This window comes from Xenopus laevis, chromosome 1L (genome assembly GCF_017654675.1).
Source record: "Xenopus laevis strain J_2021 chromosome 1L, Xenopus_laevis_v10.1, whole genome shotgun sequence".
In the NCBI taxonomy this organism is placed as follows: domain Eukaryota; kingdom Metazoa; phylum Chordata; class Amphibia; order Anura; family Pipidae; genus Xenopus; species Xenopus laevis.
This window is the reverse complement of record NC_054371.1, coordinates 80,740,705-80,761,998: the sequence shown is the minus strand read 5'-3', so window position 1 is coordinate 80,761,998 and position 21,294 is coordinate 80,740,705. Positions and strand designations below refer to the sequence as shown.

General features: G+C 35.9%; 1 protein-coding gene across 2 annotated transcripts in view; it reads right to left on the bottom strand.

The window, feature by feature from the left end:
* unc5c.L (unc-5 netrin receptor C L homeolog) overlaps positions 1-21,294 on the bottom strand; it is a 218,437-nt gene that overhangs the window by 10,698 nt on the left and 186,445 nt on the right. Inside the window, exons 8-12 of one of the 2 annotated variants that reach the window (XM_018252094.2) lie at positions 19,198-19,263; positions 14,991-15,182; positions 13,582-13,926; positions 12,318-12,405; positions 1,452-1,620 (exon numbers count right to left, since the gene is read on the bottom strand). In XM_018252094.2, coding sequence (XP_018107583.1) covers positions 1,452-1,620; positions 12,318-12,405; positions 13,582-13,926; positions 14,991-15,182; positions 19,198-19,263 — 860 coding nt within the window. The remainder of the gene's footprint in view (positions 1-1,451; positions 1,621-12,317; positions 12,406-13,581; positions 13,927-14,990; positions 15,183-19,197; positions 19,264-21,294) is intronic. The other variant, XM_041590751.1, reaches the window with a different exon arrangement.

The following is a 21,294-nucleotide window of genomic DNA, read 5'->3' as shown; positions in this document are numbered from 1 at the left end:
AGTGCAGTTTTTTGCTAACAGTAACACCAGCCCGGGGTATCCGGTAAGTGTATATGGAGGGTACACCCCCAGTGATTTAGACTTTCGTTCTTCTTTTGATTTGAGGTTACTGTATATTTAGTATAGTGATTTGGCACAATATGCAAGGGGGATTCTATTCCTTTTCACATCCCATTTGTACCCCAAACAAGATGGAAATAATAATAACAGGGTGCCATAAAAGGGCTATAATGCCCTGGTATTAGTTATTAGTTTATTATTCAAACTTTTGGATAATTTTTAAATACATTCTGGATGTCCATCATAACACTGCATATGCTGTTTTCCAGCTGGGCGGGATGCCAATGTACATCATAAAAGAAATAATAACCCACAGGGTGCGACTCCCTTATCTGTGTCATTCATGTATTTAACCTACTCCCACATAGTTCTTTGAATTCCCACACATACCATAGCAGTTATTTATTATCCTGCTCCTCATACTTCCCAGTAGGCACTTGTATTCTATCAAATGACTGCACAACACACTTTGCTACTCAAATATTTTTGCAAAATGAACTTTTATATCCAACTGTTCTGCACGGATGCAGGACTCTTATTATACCTACTCTTATGTACAGTGGGTGCTTTATAAACAATTGCATTATTATTATTAGTAGCAATAATTTTAATAATAATTAGGGTAATTAATCATAAGAATAATTAAGATGCTTTTATGTACAAGCTTGCTTTGGGACAGATCTCTGATTCTCTGGTTAAATAATTCCCCAAGATCATACGCACTCAACTCTTAGCAGTGGTTAATGCAATTAACAGTATCTAAGGCCTGTCCTTTAGAAGTGCTGAAACTTGAGAGTGAAATATATTGGTCTCTCTGTATTCTGGTCAACGAGATACTTCAAACAGAGGCCACATGTACTTCTGCTTTGCGGGAATGTGTGAAGTAAACAAAAATATTGGCAAAGTCCTCAAAGAGCAGCTGGAGATGTGTTTTAAGCATCTCACTGTAAAGCAACAATAAAAGGATTTTATTTGAATGAAGGGCTAGAAGTCGAGGAACTGTTTTTTGCTTGTGTTCAAAAATGTAAGGTATATTATTTTAGATGTGTATGAGATGCTTTTACTGGGGACCCACCTGGTATAGAGTTTGGACTTAATAGATAAATCATACATTCCTGAGGGTAAAAAAGTATCAACCTCTCTCTCCTTTCATAATTTTGGGTGAAAAAAGTATTTTTTGTTTAAACAGGAAACCTTCTTTCAGGACCTTATTATTTAAACAGATATGCCCAAATAACCCCCCATGTCAGGACCTTGTCTATGTAATTGTTTAGGACGCCATATAAAAAAAACTATTTAATGGTAGAAACATTCTGAAGTTTACATATATACATATATAAATGTGGCCAAGTGGTACTTATGGATATATATATAACGAAATGTTCACATACCTCCCACTGTCCCTGCACAGACTGCTCTTTAAGCTGCATTTTCCAGTCCTCTGCATTTGTTTCAGCACAGTGGTGCATAGTGAGAATAACAGGACGGGTCATCAGTGCTCCAGGTGGCCCACAACTCACTACTGGCGTTAGCAGTGTTTGGCTGTCTTCTATTGGTGGCCTATTGGAAAAAGCATGACATTTAGCAATAATTCATGAGAATACCTTACCATAAACTTAAATGTATTCAAGTCTTTCGACAGAACAGGATTTCAGATGATGAACACAAAGAAATCACAATGGTTGCTGTAGCTCTACTAATAATAGTGACTAATCAGATGTTTGTTCTAAAGCACAGGCCAGTAAAAACAACATCGTGATGGGTCACTATGGGTTGCTAGCCCCAGTAAGCAAACATAAAATAGAACCCTTGATCATAAAGTTGGGTTCTTGAATAATCTCCAAATTCTGATTAATGGTCAGAAACAGTATACTGTTGAATGCTTTCTGACCCTATGGTGAAATAGCAGAGAATCAGATAAAGTTAAACAATCCCCATTGGGTCATGCCTAACACCGCTGCCTCATGTCTTGGATCGGCCAGTGTGCATTTTGCCAATGAGGCTTCCTCAGGGGTTGGCATTGGAGCTGGAATGTTACTAGACCTGCTGTAAACTTTCCAAGCTTTATTATTCCATTAACAACTGAATTCTTAAATACAACAGTGATAATAAACCTGTACCATTACGCTATGGAATTTGATACAGTAGGTAGGTTGTGGCATGTAACACAGAGGTATAATTGAATCTACTCTTTCCTTCCCATAGATCAACATTAATGACTAATGTGATTAAATTCTGTCATTAGGGCATCAAACTAGAATTTTTTTCCTTGAATAAATAAACGTTTTATGGCCCCAACCATAGGAAGCTTTAATGAATTTAATATAAAGCCAGTCTTCAACCTTGATATATCTTTTCAGACTTTTTTTTTAAACACCTCCCCCACTGTGGATTATTTAAAAAAAAAACTGGCAAGTCTCTTATTCCACATTAATTCTTATGAGTCATCCATATGATTTCTTGCTCTCATTTGTCTTGTCTAGATAATAATGAATGTAATCATTGTCCGTGAAAAGAAATATGAAACAGTGTATAAACATAACGGGACAGAGATAATTGTCATGGAAGTGTTTCCCTAGAGATGATGCACCCATAGAAAAGCAAGAATGCACTGACGGAACCATCTATATTCCAGAATTAAATGTGACTATATTTATACTTACAATACATAAGAAAAAAAATAAGTCAATACATGTAAAAGGTCAACAAACTAGAACTAGACAAAAGATATGAATAAAATATGGGAAAAATAATATTTCACACTAAACATTTGTTTAGTCCATTGGCACCAATAAACCACATTTTTGTGCTCTACAGGAAATAAGTTAAATTCTGAAATCTACGTATATGTACGGAGCTATTTATGTATTGAAATCTGTATTTACTAGACAATTCTTTTTGACTTATGTTTGCCTTTGGGGTTGGAAATGTATTGTTTATTTCGATTGGCTTCAATTGTTGCAAACCAAGCTGTCTTACTTTAAAAGCATTTATGACCTCAGTGGTACTCTGGGAGTACAGACACCCACTTGAAAAATATGACAAGCCAAGTAGTAATGTGAAGCCCACTAGGGATCTCATTCAGTGCTAGGCATTCCTGTTCTTTACACAGAAAGAACATAATATTATACTGCTATGAGAATCAACTGGAGAGAAGCAACCACCACAATGGAACAAATAGCCACCAGTTTACAATAGAAGATAAAAAAAGACATCAAAAGCAGGATTCTAAGTAATTAAATTTCTTGGCAGTTCTAAACTACAGAAAGAACATTATATATCTTTTTGATTTGGTATCTTCCAGATATGCATGGCCTCTTTTCAAGGTTGCCAATTTTCTTGTTTTATGCCTGTATAATAAAAATTAATGCAGTAGACTGAAAAGCATTCAAATATTTATACCTTTGGAACAAAACTTCATTGCAATACTGATTGTTCCCGTAAACCCGGTCTAACCCGGGGTAAGCAATATATTTCAACTCCAGCGCTGAATGTTGCCACTAATCAATGGCAGTTGCTCATTGTCCATCACGCAGTTGTACTATTCAGCTAAGCATCAGCTAAGAGTTCAAACATAAGGAAAATATGGAATGAGATGCACATGTGAACATATACCCACATGCATTCAAAAACGTGTGGCCAATTCTTGCTTGCTTTGCCCTATTTTTTTCTGATATTCTTGTTTATAACATATGCTCAAATGTGTCTACATACAGTAATTGCATAGCTGGTAGCTCTCAGGAAGAGCATGGACTTTATCTTTAGGGTGGTTACCAACTGGTGAACCTATAACTATATATGAATATATATTTATATAGTAGTTGGTCTCTTTTTGGAAAGACTAAGCCTCTTTAAATGTTAATTATTCTTCATCTATGGCAACCCAGGTTTGTTTATTTAGATATATTTTATTTCCTATTTAAAATACTCATCCTATTTCCTATTTAGACCCCCATCACTCCACAGACAGAATAGAGGAAGGAAGCACAATCCTCAGTATTTTTTTTAACCTGACCCCTCTTAGATATAAGTTCCAGAGTTAATGGAATGACATCAATGATTAACATGATGGCTAACACAAAAATCATTTACAATTCATTCACAATACGAATGAATGTTCGCAAAGTGAACGATTTTGCCTTTGCAAACACTTTGCCCCTCACATGACAGTAGCATAGCGATTGTGAATTTTATAGTTTGCGCCAGTGTGCACTGTATGTAATAGAACTTCTTCATTTGTTCTCTTTGTGAATTGTATTACATTCCCCCTATAAGACTTGTGCTTGCAACTGTTCCCTACAACAATCTAAAAATACAGCTGAAATAGTGAAACATTTTGCCTGTCGGAGCGAGCTGGAAATGTTAATCTGCTTCTGCTAAACTCTAATGTGTGCATGTAAGTAGATAGATGGTAGAGACAGTCACAAATCAGTGCATGAGCTGAAGTTATATAAGAAGATTAAAATTCAGATAAACCAATTTACTGTGAAGAGGGTATGTGTAGTGCAATCCCATGATATGCTTGGCAGCACTGCCACTTCAATAACCGACCAAAACATTCAGGTCAGACAAGAATGACCAAGCAGATATTTCAGCTTGTTATTATGAGTGCTGTATATATGTTTGACCCAGCATAATTTGAAGATGGATACAAAATCTTTATTTACAAAGTATTATATTGATTTTTAAGCTAACACCTTGCAGTCTACTCAACTCAAAGTAAGGAGCTAATTGGAGATGCTGAGATTTGTAGCACATTATGAATGGCAATATTTCAATCCATGTCCATGTATTAATATGTTTTAGTATCAATATTAACTAGAAAATGCAAAATGTACAGATGGGCCTCAAAGAACCCTGATCATTCACCAGCTTCTTTTATTCACTTATCTCAAGAAACTCAGTAATTATTGTATGGCAATTGGAAAAAAACCCTTGTTCACCTCACGTGCCTTTATCTCCATCTGTAGTTTTACAATTCCTTCAATACTCCAGGTGGCTTATGGACTTTTGGCTTGAAACAGCATATTATGGGGGAATTATTCACATACACAATGTTTGTCCTTGTGCCATAAACAGCAGGCACTAAGCAGCCATTTCTACCTGGACAAGTAAACACCTAAAATAGGCAGTTTTGTGCTTAAAGAAGAAAGTTTAATGGACCCCAGGGGTTAGTTCCCCTAGTAGCTTAGAAGTTCTAGTAGATGTAACCTATGCCCTGGGGAGGGATATATTCTCATAGGGCCAGGGGTAGAGTGGGATCACATGGCTCTTCCTCTTTGGACTCCTGATGCCAGTCGTGGATTTGCTGGGGAGCCTGGTGCATAAGGCCCCAGTAAAAATGTAATGCTCTATAAAGACTGGGAAAAGAAGCCACTGAATGTGCTGTAGACAGTAGATAGCAGACCTGTAATAGCACCTCTCTCTTGGTGGTAAGCTATATTATGTAGCTAGCAAGAGCAGCTTGTGCTCCCCTAACTCAAATGAGTAGAGACTCAGGAAATTCAGTTTGTAATCTCTTGAAGCATTCTTGTGGTAGTCTGAGATACTGGGAGAACATGGCTAAAGTACTTGAGTTACCCCTTAAGAGAACTTATTGTGCGTGCCACTGTAACTAAAATATATTATGTCCTCAGAAATATCTGCTGCTTGTTTATTTGGTTCAAGAACCACTGATGCCCTTTATTTTTTTCAAGTATGGTGTGTTTGAGTGGTACAGTTCAGTCTCCTCTCTGACCCTTCATCCACCTATTGTCAGGATTTGAATGAGGGTTATAAGAGCAACAGTAGTCCTGCCTGCAAGATTTAGGCAATAGAGCCAAGAAAGCTTTAAAAAATGCTTAAAATACAAGTTCCCTGAATCTAGGCTGAGTTCTTGGCAGAGCCACACACCCAAAGCAGACAACTGGCATTAACTGGCTTATAAATGAAGCTCCTAAATAAAACTATTTAAAGTATACTATCATTCTGCTGAGCAAGGTAATTACTTACAAATCATTTGTCTTCTCTGTACTCATAAATGCTTCATAACATCCCGTTTTAATTTTTGATTTAAAACGGAAACCCATCAAAGTGATACATTTTATTTACCAAGGTACAGATTTTACTTTTTTTTTTTTTATAACAGAATGGAACCAGACTCTGTGTGTAAATTATTAAGAGGAGTTTCATCTATCTTAGCATATAATTTAGAAGAATGGAATTCAGTTAAGGAGCAACGTGCCAATATGGAAACAACTAAATCTGCCAGTGTGATAGCAGATCCAGTGATTTAGCAAGGATTATGGGACAGCTTTAGTTCTAACAATGTTGCTGGTGCTTAGAAAAACGATGCCTGTAGCTGCTTCCTAACTGGCTGGTGTGTCAGCTCCTATTTGTGAAGGCAGAGAATGGAGAGTTCATACTTGAGCTTTTCACCTGAGGAGACTGAGAATGAACAGGACAACGGTATGGAGCAGAACAGGCAGAAATGTTATGAGGTTTTGTCACAGCCAAAAAGCGTGCAGATTTTAATTTATTTTTTGCCCATTAAGTTGATTATAAGGGCTATTTATCACCCTACTGCCATTGCAGATGCATGCATATACTGCATTTCTCCAGTATATTCTGTGTACAAGTCAAACGGCATACGTGTTCTTATGTTTATTAGTTGCATTCAAAATAGTCTGTTAATTTTAGAAACTATAGTATTTGGGCAAATATATAACTTTTAAGTCATTGATTAGTCTCTTGTTTGATTCTCCTGTAATGTACAGAGATATATGTTGTTTCTGTCTGTATTGAAATACTGCATTTACAATGTACAGTACACGGATTCACTTCAAACCATACAGATTATTTCGCATTATTATTATCATCCAATAAATCTCTGTTCGGTGGCTTGGTGTAAAGCCTTTGAAAAAACCCTGCTATGAAGATGAATCTAATTTATGGCTTCTGTTCAGGCAATGGTTATGCTCCCAGAATTGACAGACCCCCATGTCTAGACTGGTAGGTCGAAAGGAAGTTTGTCATCATTCTAACTTAAGCATAATGGCAGTATGCGGTATTTATGGGTAAAAGTACTAGTTGAGCAAGTAACACCTTTATACAATTATAGATTGTAAGCTCTTTTGAGCAAGGCCCTCTTTACCTCTTGTATTGCTTATTGGTTGCTTTGTATGTATATTTGTGTGTGTGTAATGTATTCAACCATTCATTGTACAGCACTGCAGAATATGCTTTATACATGAGTATAATAATAACAACAATGTGGGTGTCAAAGGATTAAAATGATATATTTGACTCTTGATATTTCCATTAGACAAATAAAAAGCAAAATAAAATGAAAATAAGAAATAAAAAAGTCTTAGATAGCGAGGCAAAAGAAAAGTGTAAAAAACACCAGCATTTGCAATTGTAACAAAACCATTGGTTTATATCAGCTGAAAATAAAATGATAGAAAAGGAAGTGGAAAGTAACTGAATATAATCTTTTTTAGCTGTGTTATTTTTTGGAAGGAAGCAGAACTTTTAAAATCAACAAGTACAAAGAACTAGCACTGGTGAAGGTGAACTAAGACGCAGTTTGTCTGAATAAATGTGTTTATAGCATTCACATCAACCAGATCATTCAGTTCCCATGGACACTGCCACGCACATTGGAAAATATCACATTTCTTTGCTACTTCAGTTTTGTGCATATATTTTAGACATACTATAACCTTCATTTTCTTCTGCTTCTGACTCACTTCCATAGTCTAAAAACATTTTATAGTTGCAGTAGGCAGTAACAAAGTAACAAAAACATACTTCAATGCTAAGAAAAGGGAAACATTTTCTTTTTCCCCAACTGGCAGTCTGACCAATCCTGGATCATCAAGACCACTTTTAACACTGTATTCTGTATTACCCTAAAAAGCCATTTCAAGAACAGACTTCCACCATATCACCATCATCACACTGTTAAAATCCTTTCTCCAGAATCAACAACGTAAAAATAAAAAGCAACAAAATCAATAGAGAACTGATCACTTACAAGGTGATCATGCAAATTAATTCTTCAATAAACTCCCCAGCATCTAAGGAGTTTATTTTAGTCTATTTACAAATCTATAAATGGCCAGTTCTCTATTACCAACTCTTTTACTTGGTTTCCTTTTCCATTGTCTTCTGATCTATCCATTTTGTGCACTGATGAACATCATACAGTAATAGTGGATCCAAAAAGAATTAAACCAGAAAAGTCCAATCGGTGCTGTATTTGTGATATAAATTTTTGATTTCAGCTCCACCAAATGTGTCCACCTTCCAGGACTAACACATAGGGATGCGCTTCCCCACAGAATATATTTTCAATCCAAAAAAAATACCTTTCTTCTTAACATGGTAGCAGCCATATTTCTGCCACAGCCCAACAAACAGCAGAGTATCCCACTCTTCCAAAGCATCTTTATTCAAACTCAAGGGCCTGATAAGAAGTTTGACTTAACTATTGGAGTGTACAAGAGTTGGGCTCTGTATATATCTGTGTAATGCTAACTTGGGCTAGGCAGGCCAAACGGGGTTAATGTCCAGCTAGTGATTAGAGCATGGCTTACATGTGACTCTTAGGGGATTATTTACTAAACTCAGAATATCCGAAATTCCCAGAAATCCAAAAAATGTGTGATTTTTTTTTATAAAATCACAATTTTTTCGGAATTTATTAAACCCAGAGGGCTAAAAAGCCCAAATATAAAAACACGGCATCTCAAACCTGTCGAGGTTGCATAAAAGTCAATGGGAACAGTCCCATTGATTTTTGGTTGTGTTGGCGGTTTCGGGCAATTTCACAATGTTTTCTGAGCTTTCGGGTGAAACCTCAGAAAAGTTCGGAGATTTCGGGGAAAATTAATGAAAAAATTGTGAAATCTGAGCTTTTCCCGCAAAGCAAATTTTTGGGAAAATCTAATAATAAATAAGCGTTAAAACCGCGAGTGGGTTAGATCGGCGTTTGTAGCAGCCGATATTGAGATAAATTCAGACCTTGATAAATAACCCCCATGTGTAAGATTCAAGGTGTGGTGTAGTGTTACTACAACTCCCACAGGCTACTGTGCAATAAAAATAGTAAGAATGGATGCCAGTAGCTTCTTGTAGTGAAACAAAAGAGTAACAGTTTCTTTGTCCAAGAAAAATAACTCACAGGGTTACTTACAATAATGAGGCATATGCAGTATGAAAAACAAAAAAACTAGGACAGGCAGATGAGACAGTTAGTATTAAGGCAGACCTCCAGGCATATGTACCTTGAAGTGGTCTGGATTCCACCCAGTGGAGTGGTCAGGGAGAAGAAGTCTAAGACTGACACCCTATCCACTGTGTCCCTTCACTAAAGGCTAATAGCCTTGGGAAGCTACTCCCTGCTACACCCCCTTGATGGAGCACAAAGCTGCTCTTTCTCTTTCTTACTCTCCTAGGTAGCACTATAGCAGATCTAATCCTGACTCTAGCTGGCCTTGTTCACAGGGTCCCTGCTCTCCGACTCAGACACTAGAGGTACTGGTCCCTCTAGGGCAGTGATCCCCAACCAGTAGCTTGTGAGCAACATGTTGCTCCCTAACCCCTTGGATGTTGCTCTCAGGGTCCTCAAAGCAGGAGCTTATTTTTGGATTCCTGGCTTGGAGGCAAGTTTTGGTTGCATAAAAACCAGATGTACTGCCAAACAGAGACTCCTATAGGCTGCAAGTCCACATAGGGGCTATCAATAACCAATCACAGCCCTTATTTGGCACCACCCAGGGACATTTTTCATGCTCGTGTTGCTCCCCAACTCTTTTTACAGCTGAATGTGCTCATGGGTGAAAAAGGTTGGGGACCCCTGCTCTAGGGCTTAAGGGCTTTACTGGGCCTTGGTGTACCCAGGCTCAATGGGAACATCCAGATGGTTAGGACACCAGAAGCCAAAGAGAAAGATCCACCCCTTTCCATACACTATATTAAAGTGTGTCAGGAAGTGTTACACTTCTTGGCCAATAACTAAGATATCCAAATGTAAATTAGATACATGGGCTTTTGCCCAGCAACTAGGAAAAAGGAGGTAGGGAATTAACATTAACCCTATGGGTTCCTACACCTGCATAAAGCACTGTGCCATCAAATCATTCTATGGCCTTTAGTTAATCCAAGGCAGACAGAAATCTTTTCCTCCCAAACTTTCCCCAAAGTTTCATAATGAAAAAATGAAAAAATAATTATTTTACTGAGTGGAGCAAACATGTTACATTTTCAATTCCTACATATTATTTTGTAACTTTAACAAGCTCCAAATATTAAACCCAGTGTGATCAGAAGCTCTGCAGGCAAAGTGCCTGTTATCTTGCAGTTATCTTGCAGAGCAATGCCAGAACTTTTAGTTCACATACTTTGCTACTCATATATTTAATGAAAAAACTCAGTCCACTGTACTGATTCATGAATTAAACAAACCTAGCATCAGGTCTGCTGTCCAAGGCTCAAGAAAAAGCTCCTTCTTGCTACTCATTCTTAATGAGAAAAGGATAATCCTCACTCCCTGTCTTTTGAAACTTGTATTGTTTTTCTTTGACCCACACCCTGCCCTTGCACTACCTCCAGCAAAATTCTATCTGGCCCACCATGTGCTGAACAGTGAACAAAAACTTCTAATACCAGCTTTTATATCTGACATCTTGATATGATTGGCTATTTGTGAACTGAATAGATATTTTTTAGGGGTAAAGGCTAGCTAATATGTCTATCTATCTATCTATCTATCTATCTATCTATCTATCTATCTATCTATCTATCTATCTATCTATCTATCTATCTATCATCTTTTGCAACCTATCTAGCTATCAATATCAATATCTATCGACCTCTATCTATCAAGTAGTTTGCTGTTGTCTCAGCAAAAGGAAATATTTCTTTTCATAATTAAACTCTTTCCATTTTTACATTTCTGAGCAAACATCTTTTAAATATGCTGAGATATTACAATGTTTTGTTTTCCATTTTACTGTCTGTAATGGCAAAACTGCTGGTAATTCAGTAATGAAACAAAGGTTTATTTATTGCAGTGCATTAACATAGCCTTATAACAAACTTCCATTTCCTTTCAGAAAGCTATGGAAATCATTAAATAGCAAAATGTTTACCCAACAAAGGGTAGCTTTATGAAGTGCAATTATATGTTTACCCAGCGGAGACTAGGTTTATGAAGTGTAATTTTATCTACAATGAGAATATCTACGTAATAGCTAGGCTAGTTTATAGGGACGTTTTCAAAGAGTCTAAAAACGGACTGCTTAATGACATGAAATGAGAGTTTTTCGTAAGTTCAGACCTAAACATTTACATTAAACTATGCACGTTGTGAGAAATTGCAGTAGCCTCAAATTGCTTACAGATTTCCTTAAACAAGAAATAGCTGAAAGGCTCAAGATAAGGCCCCAGGCTCTAGCCGTATAACAATCATGTTCTTATAAGCCTCATACATTGTCTTTTTCATTCATGTCTTTAATTTATTTGTTCAGCAGTTGTCATAGCTACTGAGATTTATAGGATGCTATTGATGGCCTATTTACAAGTAAATAAATTAAGGGACTCGTACCTGTGCCTCAGATGATGGCAGGTTATATCATATACCAGTATATAAGTATCTGAACACAAAAAAGGAAGACTGCCCAGTTATATAGCAAAAAAAAAAAAAAATGCAGAAAAGCTCTGTAGAAAAAAATGGTTTTAGTACTTAGGGTTCAAACATAAATCTTGGCTTTATACATAAATATAGAATGAAAACCTCTCCCGAGTGGTCTTAGGGAAACAAAAACTTTTAGGGAGACTTGCCCATACCAGGGACAGATTCAGAAGTGCAACTGTTTGTGACTACGGGTCCTATAATCCTTAACGAGTATTGCTGGTAGTGGAATGCATGTAGTTATGGAGGAACCAGAGCAATGAAGGTTTTCTATATATATATATATATATATATATAGCTGATCTATACTTTAATAGCAACCTGTACAGATGAATAGGAGAGACCTACTTTCTATACAAGCTACATGTTTTCAGACCCAAATGTACAAAGGAGGGGCTGGATTATGAAAGAGAGGCAGACAGGAAATGCTGTGTTTGTGTCATATCTTTGCCAAGCATGCAGCTCTTTCATTTTTGTCAATCAAATCAACTGACTTGCCTCAATTTGGAGGTGAACTGGCCACGGCTATAGTTAAAACTGTTTTGACAGATGAGAGCAATTCTACAATACAGGCAGTTACCTCATGTTCTCTTTTCTGTGAACAGTCACATACATTTCATACACTCTTCCCTGAGGAACAGCCCCGGCAGGAATCAGCAAACTCACTCCTAGAAAAAGAAAGATATACAAACACAGAAATCAGTCAAATAATAAGAGACTAATACGTGTAAAAAGAAAGAGAAGGCAAAACCCATGTTTGAGCTTTTATGAAAATGCCTTTGCTTTGCAGGGTAATGTGGAAGTTAAGCTCTCAAAGCCAGGATGAGAAAGGTTGCCATGGCGATTGAAGCCTTACTCATGGCTCTCAAAAGCAAAATAATTGGTGAGGAGTAAAAATGCCCAGAGAGAGAGGAGCAAAAAAAAAAAAAAAAGTAACATTTTCATTTTCAAAAACAAATATCTGTAGCTAACATTTTACAGCGAATCACATGGGAGGAAGGTTTTAGTTTCACTACACCTGGGAAATCAAAAAGGAAGACAACATCACTAATGTGGATCCTTTTATATGTCTACCTATATGGCTGGTTCAAAAAAATGTTGTAAACATCTGCCTTTGTTTTATATTTTGAGTATATAGACAAACTTGGATGCAGCACTGAAGGCTGACAACATTTCCTATGGTACAAATGAACAGCCTGCCACTGTGTATCATTGGGGTATTATCTTTAATTTTAGGCAAACAAATCTAGCCAAAAGTCACCTGAAATTCAATAATTAACTTTGAACTTGAAGCATTAACATAGGGCATATGATATGCTCATTTTATCAATCATTGTTGCTCTGTAAAGCTGACTTTTTTGCAAATTACTGTAAATACCCGCACCTGCTAGCAAGTGAGTGCAACTGAAGTGAGTATCACTTCTATATTTATATAGTAAATATGCATATTTTCATGAATAAATTAAATTAAACAAGGAATCACAGAGACAAAAAAATCAATCTATACTTATATACACTTTCTTTCAACCAAAGAAAAATTAATGGAGCTTACACTGAAAATACATTCTGCCTGTTCTTTTCATTTTATAAAAGGCATATTATTATTGAAATGCAATAACTGGGCATTATTTTGCTTTGACAGTTTCTATCTTACTATTAATTAGCTGAGCTAGTCTTTTGACTTCTGTGAAAACAACCCCTCCCTTCACACTTTGTCTTCACTTACAGATAAACAAAAGTATTATGCAGGGGGATTATCAATGCTTTAGCTCAAGAAATAACAACATAATCCCAATAGTTTGCCATGATTTAACAAAATAGAAATTAAATCATCCACTTTTTACCTGAATTAGGAATAATTAAGTGGCCTCCAAGTGAATTGAAGGTTCCAAAAGCAGTGCATGATGGATCTGTCTGTCTTGCTAGGCTTTGGTTCTTCATGTTTAGAGTATCATTCTCCAGCAAGGATTGAGTGATTTGTGAGGAAAGCTTTGATGTATAGTCAGACAGATCATCTTGAGGAGTAACTGTACCTGAGGAATTGTACACTTTAATTTTCAAATTAGGGAGAGGGTCCAAAAGAGGGGAATTAGTCATTGGAATCTTATCTGAGACATCATGAAGGGCATAGACGGGCCCTCTGTACATGGCTGCTGCAGATGTTAGATCAGGAGGAACTCCCAGGAGATCTATGATTAAAAAACAGTGAAAAAAACATCATTGCTACACTGGCCAATTACAATATTCAATAGAAACCTGCATAGTTTTAAATTTTTGCTGAGCCTATAAGGTGGCAAAGTGCTTAGCACTAGGGTCTTAGAATTGATCCTGTAAGTCCTACAAAAGCCCAACATGACATTGGATCACACACCAGGCTTGATTGAAGAAAATGGATCCCTCCTTACTCGCATTAAAAGCACACTTTATTGATTCACTTTAAAAATCACCATAGTGTATAGGAAAAGGAAAAGGCAGGGAGAACACAGACTTAACACATTTTGTGACTACACAAAGTTACTTCCTCAGAACTGTTCCTGACAAGATCACTTTCTGAATGAAGTTTTTCTCTGTGTATTTTTGTATGTTTCCTACCACAGTCCAAAAAACATATTGATTAGAAAAACTGTTTATGGTTTAGATGTATTGAATTGTAAGTGAAGGTGACCAAAAATACAAATTTTAAATTTAGAGGGCTGTCAAGTGTTTAGAAATACACAGTATTTTTATAAGACATCAAAATTCATTTTTTAAGAAAACAGAATTGATGTTTTAAACAATATCTAATGCAAACAGAATTAGTTCTCTCCAACTTGACTTTATTTCTCCACATTAGTATGAAGCAAGCAGGGTCAGTTTTAAAAGCAAACAACATACATATTTAAGCAGTAGGCACATTTTCAAAATATAGGAGACCGGAAGAACTGATCGGTGATATGTAGCACCTGCAGTCCATCGTATTTTATGGTATTTCCAGTGAAAGCTATTATGTAATGAGGGAATTTCATTTGCCACTAAAATCCTGCCAACACAAAGTATAAGCACAGATATTTCCTTCCCAGTATTGTTAGCTTCAAAACACACAAAACAGTCAACATTTTTTTAAATAATGTTAAAATCCTCAAATCAATGGATTTGGGGATCAAAAGACCAAGTTATTGATTTCAATTGTAATGGTTAGAATGGCTAAGGCTCAGAACAATGACATATCCTTCAAGGACACAATAAGGAAATAATGGAAAATACAAACTCTCACCTTGTCTGGCTGCTTTGATGTTGACAGCTTGAAATCCACCATTTAGTGCAGAAGTGTCAATGATGTCAGATTCAAAGCCCCGATGATTCTTGCGATAGACAAATAGTGCCACAATAACGGATATGGCTAGGCACACAATCACAGCAATCACTATGCCAACGTACAGTGCCACATTGTCCGAGCTTGGAGCAGCTAAAAGGCACAAAATGATTCAATTACATTGAGAGGTAAAGTAGTCCTTTTAGAATCTGAATCTGTAGAATCTGTAGAATTTGTCTTACAAACAAATGTTCCCATGTAATGCATGTTCATATTTAATAAATATATAAAGATACATTTAATAAATATATAAACATATGTATAGTTTGGTGTTATTCATTATACAACTATAATTAGCTAGCTTGTTAACAACTATTTGTGAGTGTAAAAAAATAGAATATTCAAACTTAACCACAACCTAGAAGTGTTTCCTTTAGCTTCAAGGTTGTCTCTAACAGTAGGAAAATTAGAGTATTGCTCTACTTGCTGTATTTATGGAAGTGGCTCTATCGACTGGAAGCTCTTTTTAAGAACAGATGAATGCAAAGAAGATAGTGTTACAAATTCATGTCCCTTTAATAAACAAGCCCCAATCAACTTGAATGCGTTTGTTGTCCACAATATCACCTTCAACACGCTACTTAGCAACATGGACTACAGCCCATTATAGGGCTAGGATTTAAGTTTGTTTAATTAATACTATTGCTTCTACTTCTTCTTGGGACCTAAAGCTCCATCATCCAAATGGTTTCTGACTCACATTACATGAGAAATTCAAAGATCAGAAATCATCATCCCTGATATATGAGTTCACTTTTCAATGCTGTTTATTTCTAGATAGGTATTCTGCCAAAACTTCAAATATTTCAAAATACTTCATATATAATGCTGCAATTAAAGCTTTGCTATTCTCCTAAACACAAAACAGTCTTCCATTTCCATACAGTAGCGGTATTTGGAACTAGTGGGTAAGCCTCAGATGCGCTTGCGCAACCAAAAGTGTAGAAAATTATTTTCAAGGGGATAAAACATATGACAGTAGTATAATAAGTGCCACTAACGAACAATGGGGATCTACAATAAATGGCCAGTGCTTAGTTAAAGCCATCTGAGCTACATTTAAAACTGTTTTATGATTTTTCCCATGGAGGATTTTATGACAGGACATTTTACTGTGCATATCCTTCCAAAACTATTTCAGAGCAAATGACAGTTGGCTAGGTCTGAATCCATGTGTTTCTACATTTAAAAGCATTTAAAAGCCTCATCTAAATCAAGTTTTAGGCAATAATGTTTATTTCTAAAGAATAAATGTCCCTGCAGGGAGAACTGATTTACTGAAGGGAAAAAAAAATATAGAAAGTTGCCCAACACTGAACAAATGATAACATAGATGGTATAGTGCATTGGCTAGATTAACACTGAAAGACTGAAAAGGCTGAAAGAAATTTAGGTTAAAAATCAATTTATGTTGATTAAAAACATCTTATAATTTGGGAAAAATCTGTTAGAATAGCTTCCTTTGAGCTACAGCTACTGCATTAATAATAAAGGGTTTGTTAACCCCCCAAAGCAATAATGGAGTACCTAATAAAGCAGAGACCATAGACTGCAAAATAATAATCATACTAATTACTAAGAACTTGTACAGAGGCTTGTTGTGGGCATCCTGCCCAGCTGCTTACTAATCCACAGAAATAAGAAACTTGAAAGGCTTCCCTGAATAGCACACATTTCTCTTTTCACCTTTGGAGTCTATTAGAGAGCATTGAGGATAAGAAGCAATGGTCAGCAGCGTTTCTGAAATTGGTGGAAACCAAGATAAGCGAGGATTGGTTCTATAACACAGCTTCATTTATTCTTCTTATGTACTACATGTATCCAGTCCTTCCAGAAACACCTTGCAGAAATGTACTTTCTCTACAGTAAATGCTTTATTCGCTGGATCAAGTCAGCGCAGCCATGAATTTCTCAGCATGCAAAAATAAGTTACGTTGCAGCTGCAAAAATAGAGTGCAGCCTCTTAACAGTCTGCCAGTAAAGTGTAAAGAGAAGATATATTAACTAATTTCTATCCTTTTCTGTACACATATATAAAATATTCACAGGAGCAGCCCATATAAAAAAGCAAAGGTGCATGAAGACCTAACATATAGGAAGAATGACTGTCCTCTGTAGGTCTTTTAATAAACATAATAATTAAATTTTTGGCTACCTAAATAGAACCTTCCTCAGGGAGAAGGATTGATTTCAGCTTATAACCCCAATGCCAGTGCATAGTACTAACTTTCCCTGTGCCACTTATACAAACAACCATCTAAGTCTGTGCAGTAATAAGAACAAATATTTGCTCACGATTAATGAGCTATATTGTCATCAGTATGTAAAGCATTTTGTTTGCACATTCTAGTCTCACTTATGGAGAAAGTGTACTCCAGAGTCTGCAGCTATTTTATATATATATATATATATATATATATCATTCAATAACAGACAATGCCTGTGGATTGGGCAAGGACTGAAACTTAGCAAATGTTGCTGATCGAAGCAGCTGCACAATATAGTTTTTCCAACTATATCATGATCATTTCAGCACACACATGACATATTGTAAAGATAATGTAGAGATTTCTGGACTAAAGTGTCTGCTGCAAATCTCGTAAAGTACCAATTTAGATCTAATAATAACATTATCCTGGTTTTATATACCACAGCAATAGGGAAAATAATGGGAAGAGTTGGCTATAGTGATTCCAGGAATTTTTTTCTTTATTTATTTATTGGTGAGGACAGTGTCCATTCTAAGGAACATAGTTATCCAAGCTTCCAGTGCTAAATAGGCAGCACTAATGATTGAAAAAATATCTTCAATTAGAGAATCTGCGGTGCAATGAGAATGAAGTGGAGGAAGAGCTATATTTAGCATTTTTCAACAATATGCACGGGGCATTAAATCTAATAGAGTCCTTATAGCAAGTTTAAGAATTTGGAAAGAACCATATTTGCAAGTGAAATGGAGTGTGCAACCTTAGATCTTGTAACACAGTTACAATTATTTTATCTATCTATTATTATTACACAATCAATGCAACTGGAAAGAAAAAAAATATCCCTATGGTATAGTAAATCCAGCCATTCCCATTTTCCACCTCCACATGTACTCAGGGGGTGAATAATGTAATAACAGCTCTTTGCATAAGTTGGAAGGCAGGACTACATGAAAAAGACTCAGAAAGGTAACAGATGCTATTATAGGTTGTTAAATATTTTAACTTGAAGCTAATATAACATTTAAGGGCAATGGTACACCAGGAGATTAATCTTTGATTCTGCAGGCGACTAATCTCCTGTAAAAGCGTTCCAGCAGGCAATAATTTGAATCACTGGTGGTAAAATCCATGTTTCGCTTCAGTTGAAAATTGCTTTCCTCTTGAGGCAACTTCAAGCAATTTTGGGAGACTGAAGCAACATGTGGGTTTTACCACCAGCGATTCAAATTATTGCTGGTGGGAAAGCTTTTCCAGGAGATTAGCAGAAGCAGAGATTTATCACCGGCGATTAATCTGCTGGTGTGCCATTGCTCTATGGGAAATACTGCATTATATATTTAACATGTTCTGTTTTTAAAGGTGTATCAAATATTTTATACTAGTTTTAGAAATACCTATAAGGGCTATAATGACTATAATGTAGACAACTGAGAAATATATTTGTATGTCACAGATAAAGTACAGTGCCCTTCTGGTCTCTGTACAGTATAAATACAGTATAAGGGTATTTTAAATACATCAGTAAGATGTGAAAGCTGCAGGTTGGCTAACTAATGAGGAAATGAGAGCAAAGATGTTGAATCATAGTTTATGTAACCTCTCTAACTGGATTTATAAAAACCTAGAATTAGAATTATAACATACAAATAATAGACAAAATCTGAAAATCTATTATACAGTGTTCAGAACTCTAGTATTTCGATATATTGCTAGAAATGCTGATATATTCTTAGAAATGCTGCAGTACAGCTATACAGTAATCCTACCAGTGTGCAATGAGTTTTCCAAGGTTAGACCTTTTGATTTCAAATGTATTCACTGTTAGCTTGAATTAAGATGCGGAGAGGAATTCAAGTAATTTATAAAACAAGGACATAAAAACCAAGAATCAAACTTACAGGAATATTCATATTCTTTTTGTGTTTTCTGCTCATGGATTCTGGGTGAATGGGGGTAAATCAAACCTTAAAAAGAAAATGAAAACAGAAATGGAAACAAAAGACGATAAACAAAAGGAAAACAACATAAATCATGGAAATAAAAATGTTTTAATTAAAAGGCAACAGACTTTATTGTATGTAAATTTGAGCCCAATGCAGAATTATGATTGTGCTGCTTCTGTCTGCTTGAAAGGTTTCCCTAGAACTAATAACTAGCCAGATTGAATTTCACAGCCAATGTCAGTCTCAACTCACTATCTTTTGGAATGCTTCAATTCTTTCTTCTGTTGAACATAAACGCTAATGGATCTATTTTATTCCAGATATCGGAGGACATTTGCATATAGAAAGTCTTTTTGCTTTATACTTGCCACCAGCTTTAATTCCAAGACACACTGTCTGTGAGTCTTCAATATTTTGAAATTGAGCCAGTACTGGTTAGTTTTGTAGAGAAAAATGAAGGGTTCTGGGTGCATTACATTCACTGTATATCTCACATTTGATGGACGTCACAACTTAACACTAACTTCTTGTTTCTTTCCATTGGGAATACTTTGCTAACTCCCCAAACACTCCACAAAATAATAATTTGCAAAATGTATGGCATATACAAAATATGCTTTTATTATACCAAAATGCTGTGTGTGAGTGTAGTCCATAATATCACTAACGCATCCTAATACCACTATCTCTAATGCTGTAATTGGATTGGAATACAGTACAGTTCCCACATGCAAGTATAGAATGAGTAAAGCTTTGTATATATCAATTTAAAGAGCAAAATAATACGTTTCACCTATATTAAAAAAAAGTGCTTCTACTTTATCCCCAATTAATGAACAACTACCTTTTGTATTTGGGGTTATGCAGATACACCGGATAAATTTTTCCCAGTCCATTACAATCAGATGTTTAGTTTAGTTTTCTAACAGCTCTCATTTTACTATGTAAAACTAGAGCTCTAAAACTGTGGCTGCAGATTATCAGAGGCGCTTTTGAGCTATTGAAAGAGCTGTTCAGAATGAAAAAGAACTATGCTAAATTAAAGTATAACAATATATATATATATATATATATATATATATATATATATATGTATGATTGCTGAAAAAGGGGGAGGACATTGGTTGAAACAAGATACACTGTGTTTTAATAAAGAATGTGCACCTGTACATATTTTTCCCATTCAAACATGTCTCCATTCATCAAAAGTTCAGAGTATCATGGTATGATGATTAAATAAAGCTGGGAAACACTACAGAGTGACTATGGAACATTCTGGAAAATATCTCAAAATTAACATCTTGAAACTGTCAATTTTCATTTTGGTTGTAAACTGTAACTGTGAAACAAAAAGGCTGGAGATTTTAAAGTTTCCTGCCATTCTTCAGTGTGAAAATGTCTCTATGATGCCAGTGAGAGGATTCAATTGCTCTTTCACCTGAAATCAAGGAAAAGTGACCAATGTGAAAATTTTAATTTTCACACTGGGGGGGGGAGGTTCTAAGAAGATAGCAGGCAGCATAGACTGGTCAGCTGTTTGAAATTAAACATCAAATTTTTTAGATAGGTATGTAGATAGGGGCAAACGTAATACTTTGTCATATGAAAAATGTTCAGCCTGTGAAACAAGAAAGTTCTCAGTGGCTGCAAGCAATGTGAACACACTGGAGAAGATCCCAAGAGGAATTTAAACTAAGACCACAGCTGATCTATATAGCTATCCTATATCAGGGGCAATGGATATGGATTTGTATACTGAAACTTGATATAACTGCCTCACAGATGTAAAAATAAATCTAAACAAGGCACAAGATCATTTTATTGATTAACCTTACTGAAATGTAGCTTGGGGGGGATAAAATAGCCTTCCATACTAATTTATTTCAAGTGTTTTGAAATGCTCATTTCTGTCTGGTACTATCCCTAGAAAAGAACCACTTTTATTTAAAAAAAAAAATTCGACCTGCTTTCAGCTAGAGTCATTTGGAAGCATGGCCTAACTGTAACCAATCAATGAAATTCCACTTCCACTGGAGCCTCCTAATACACTAG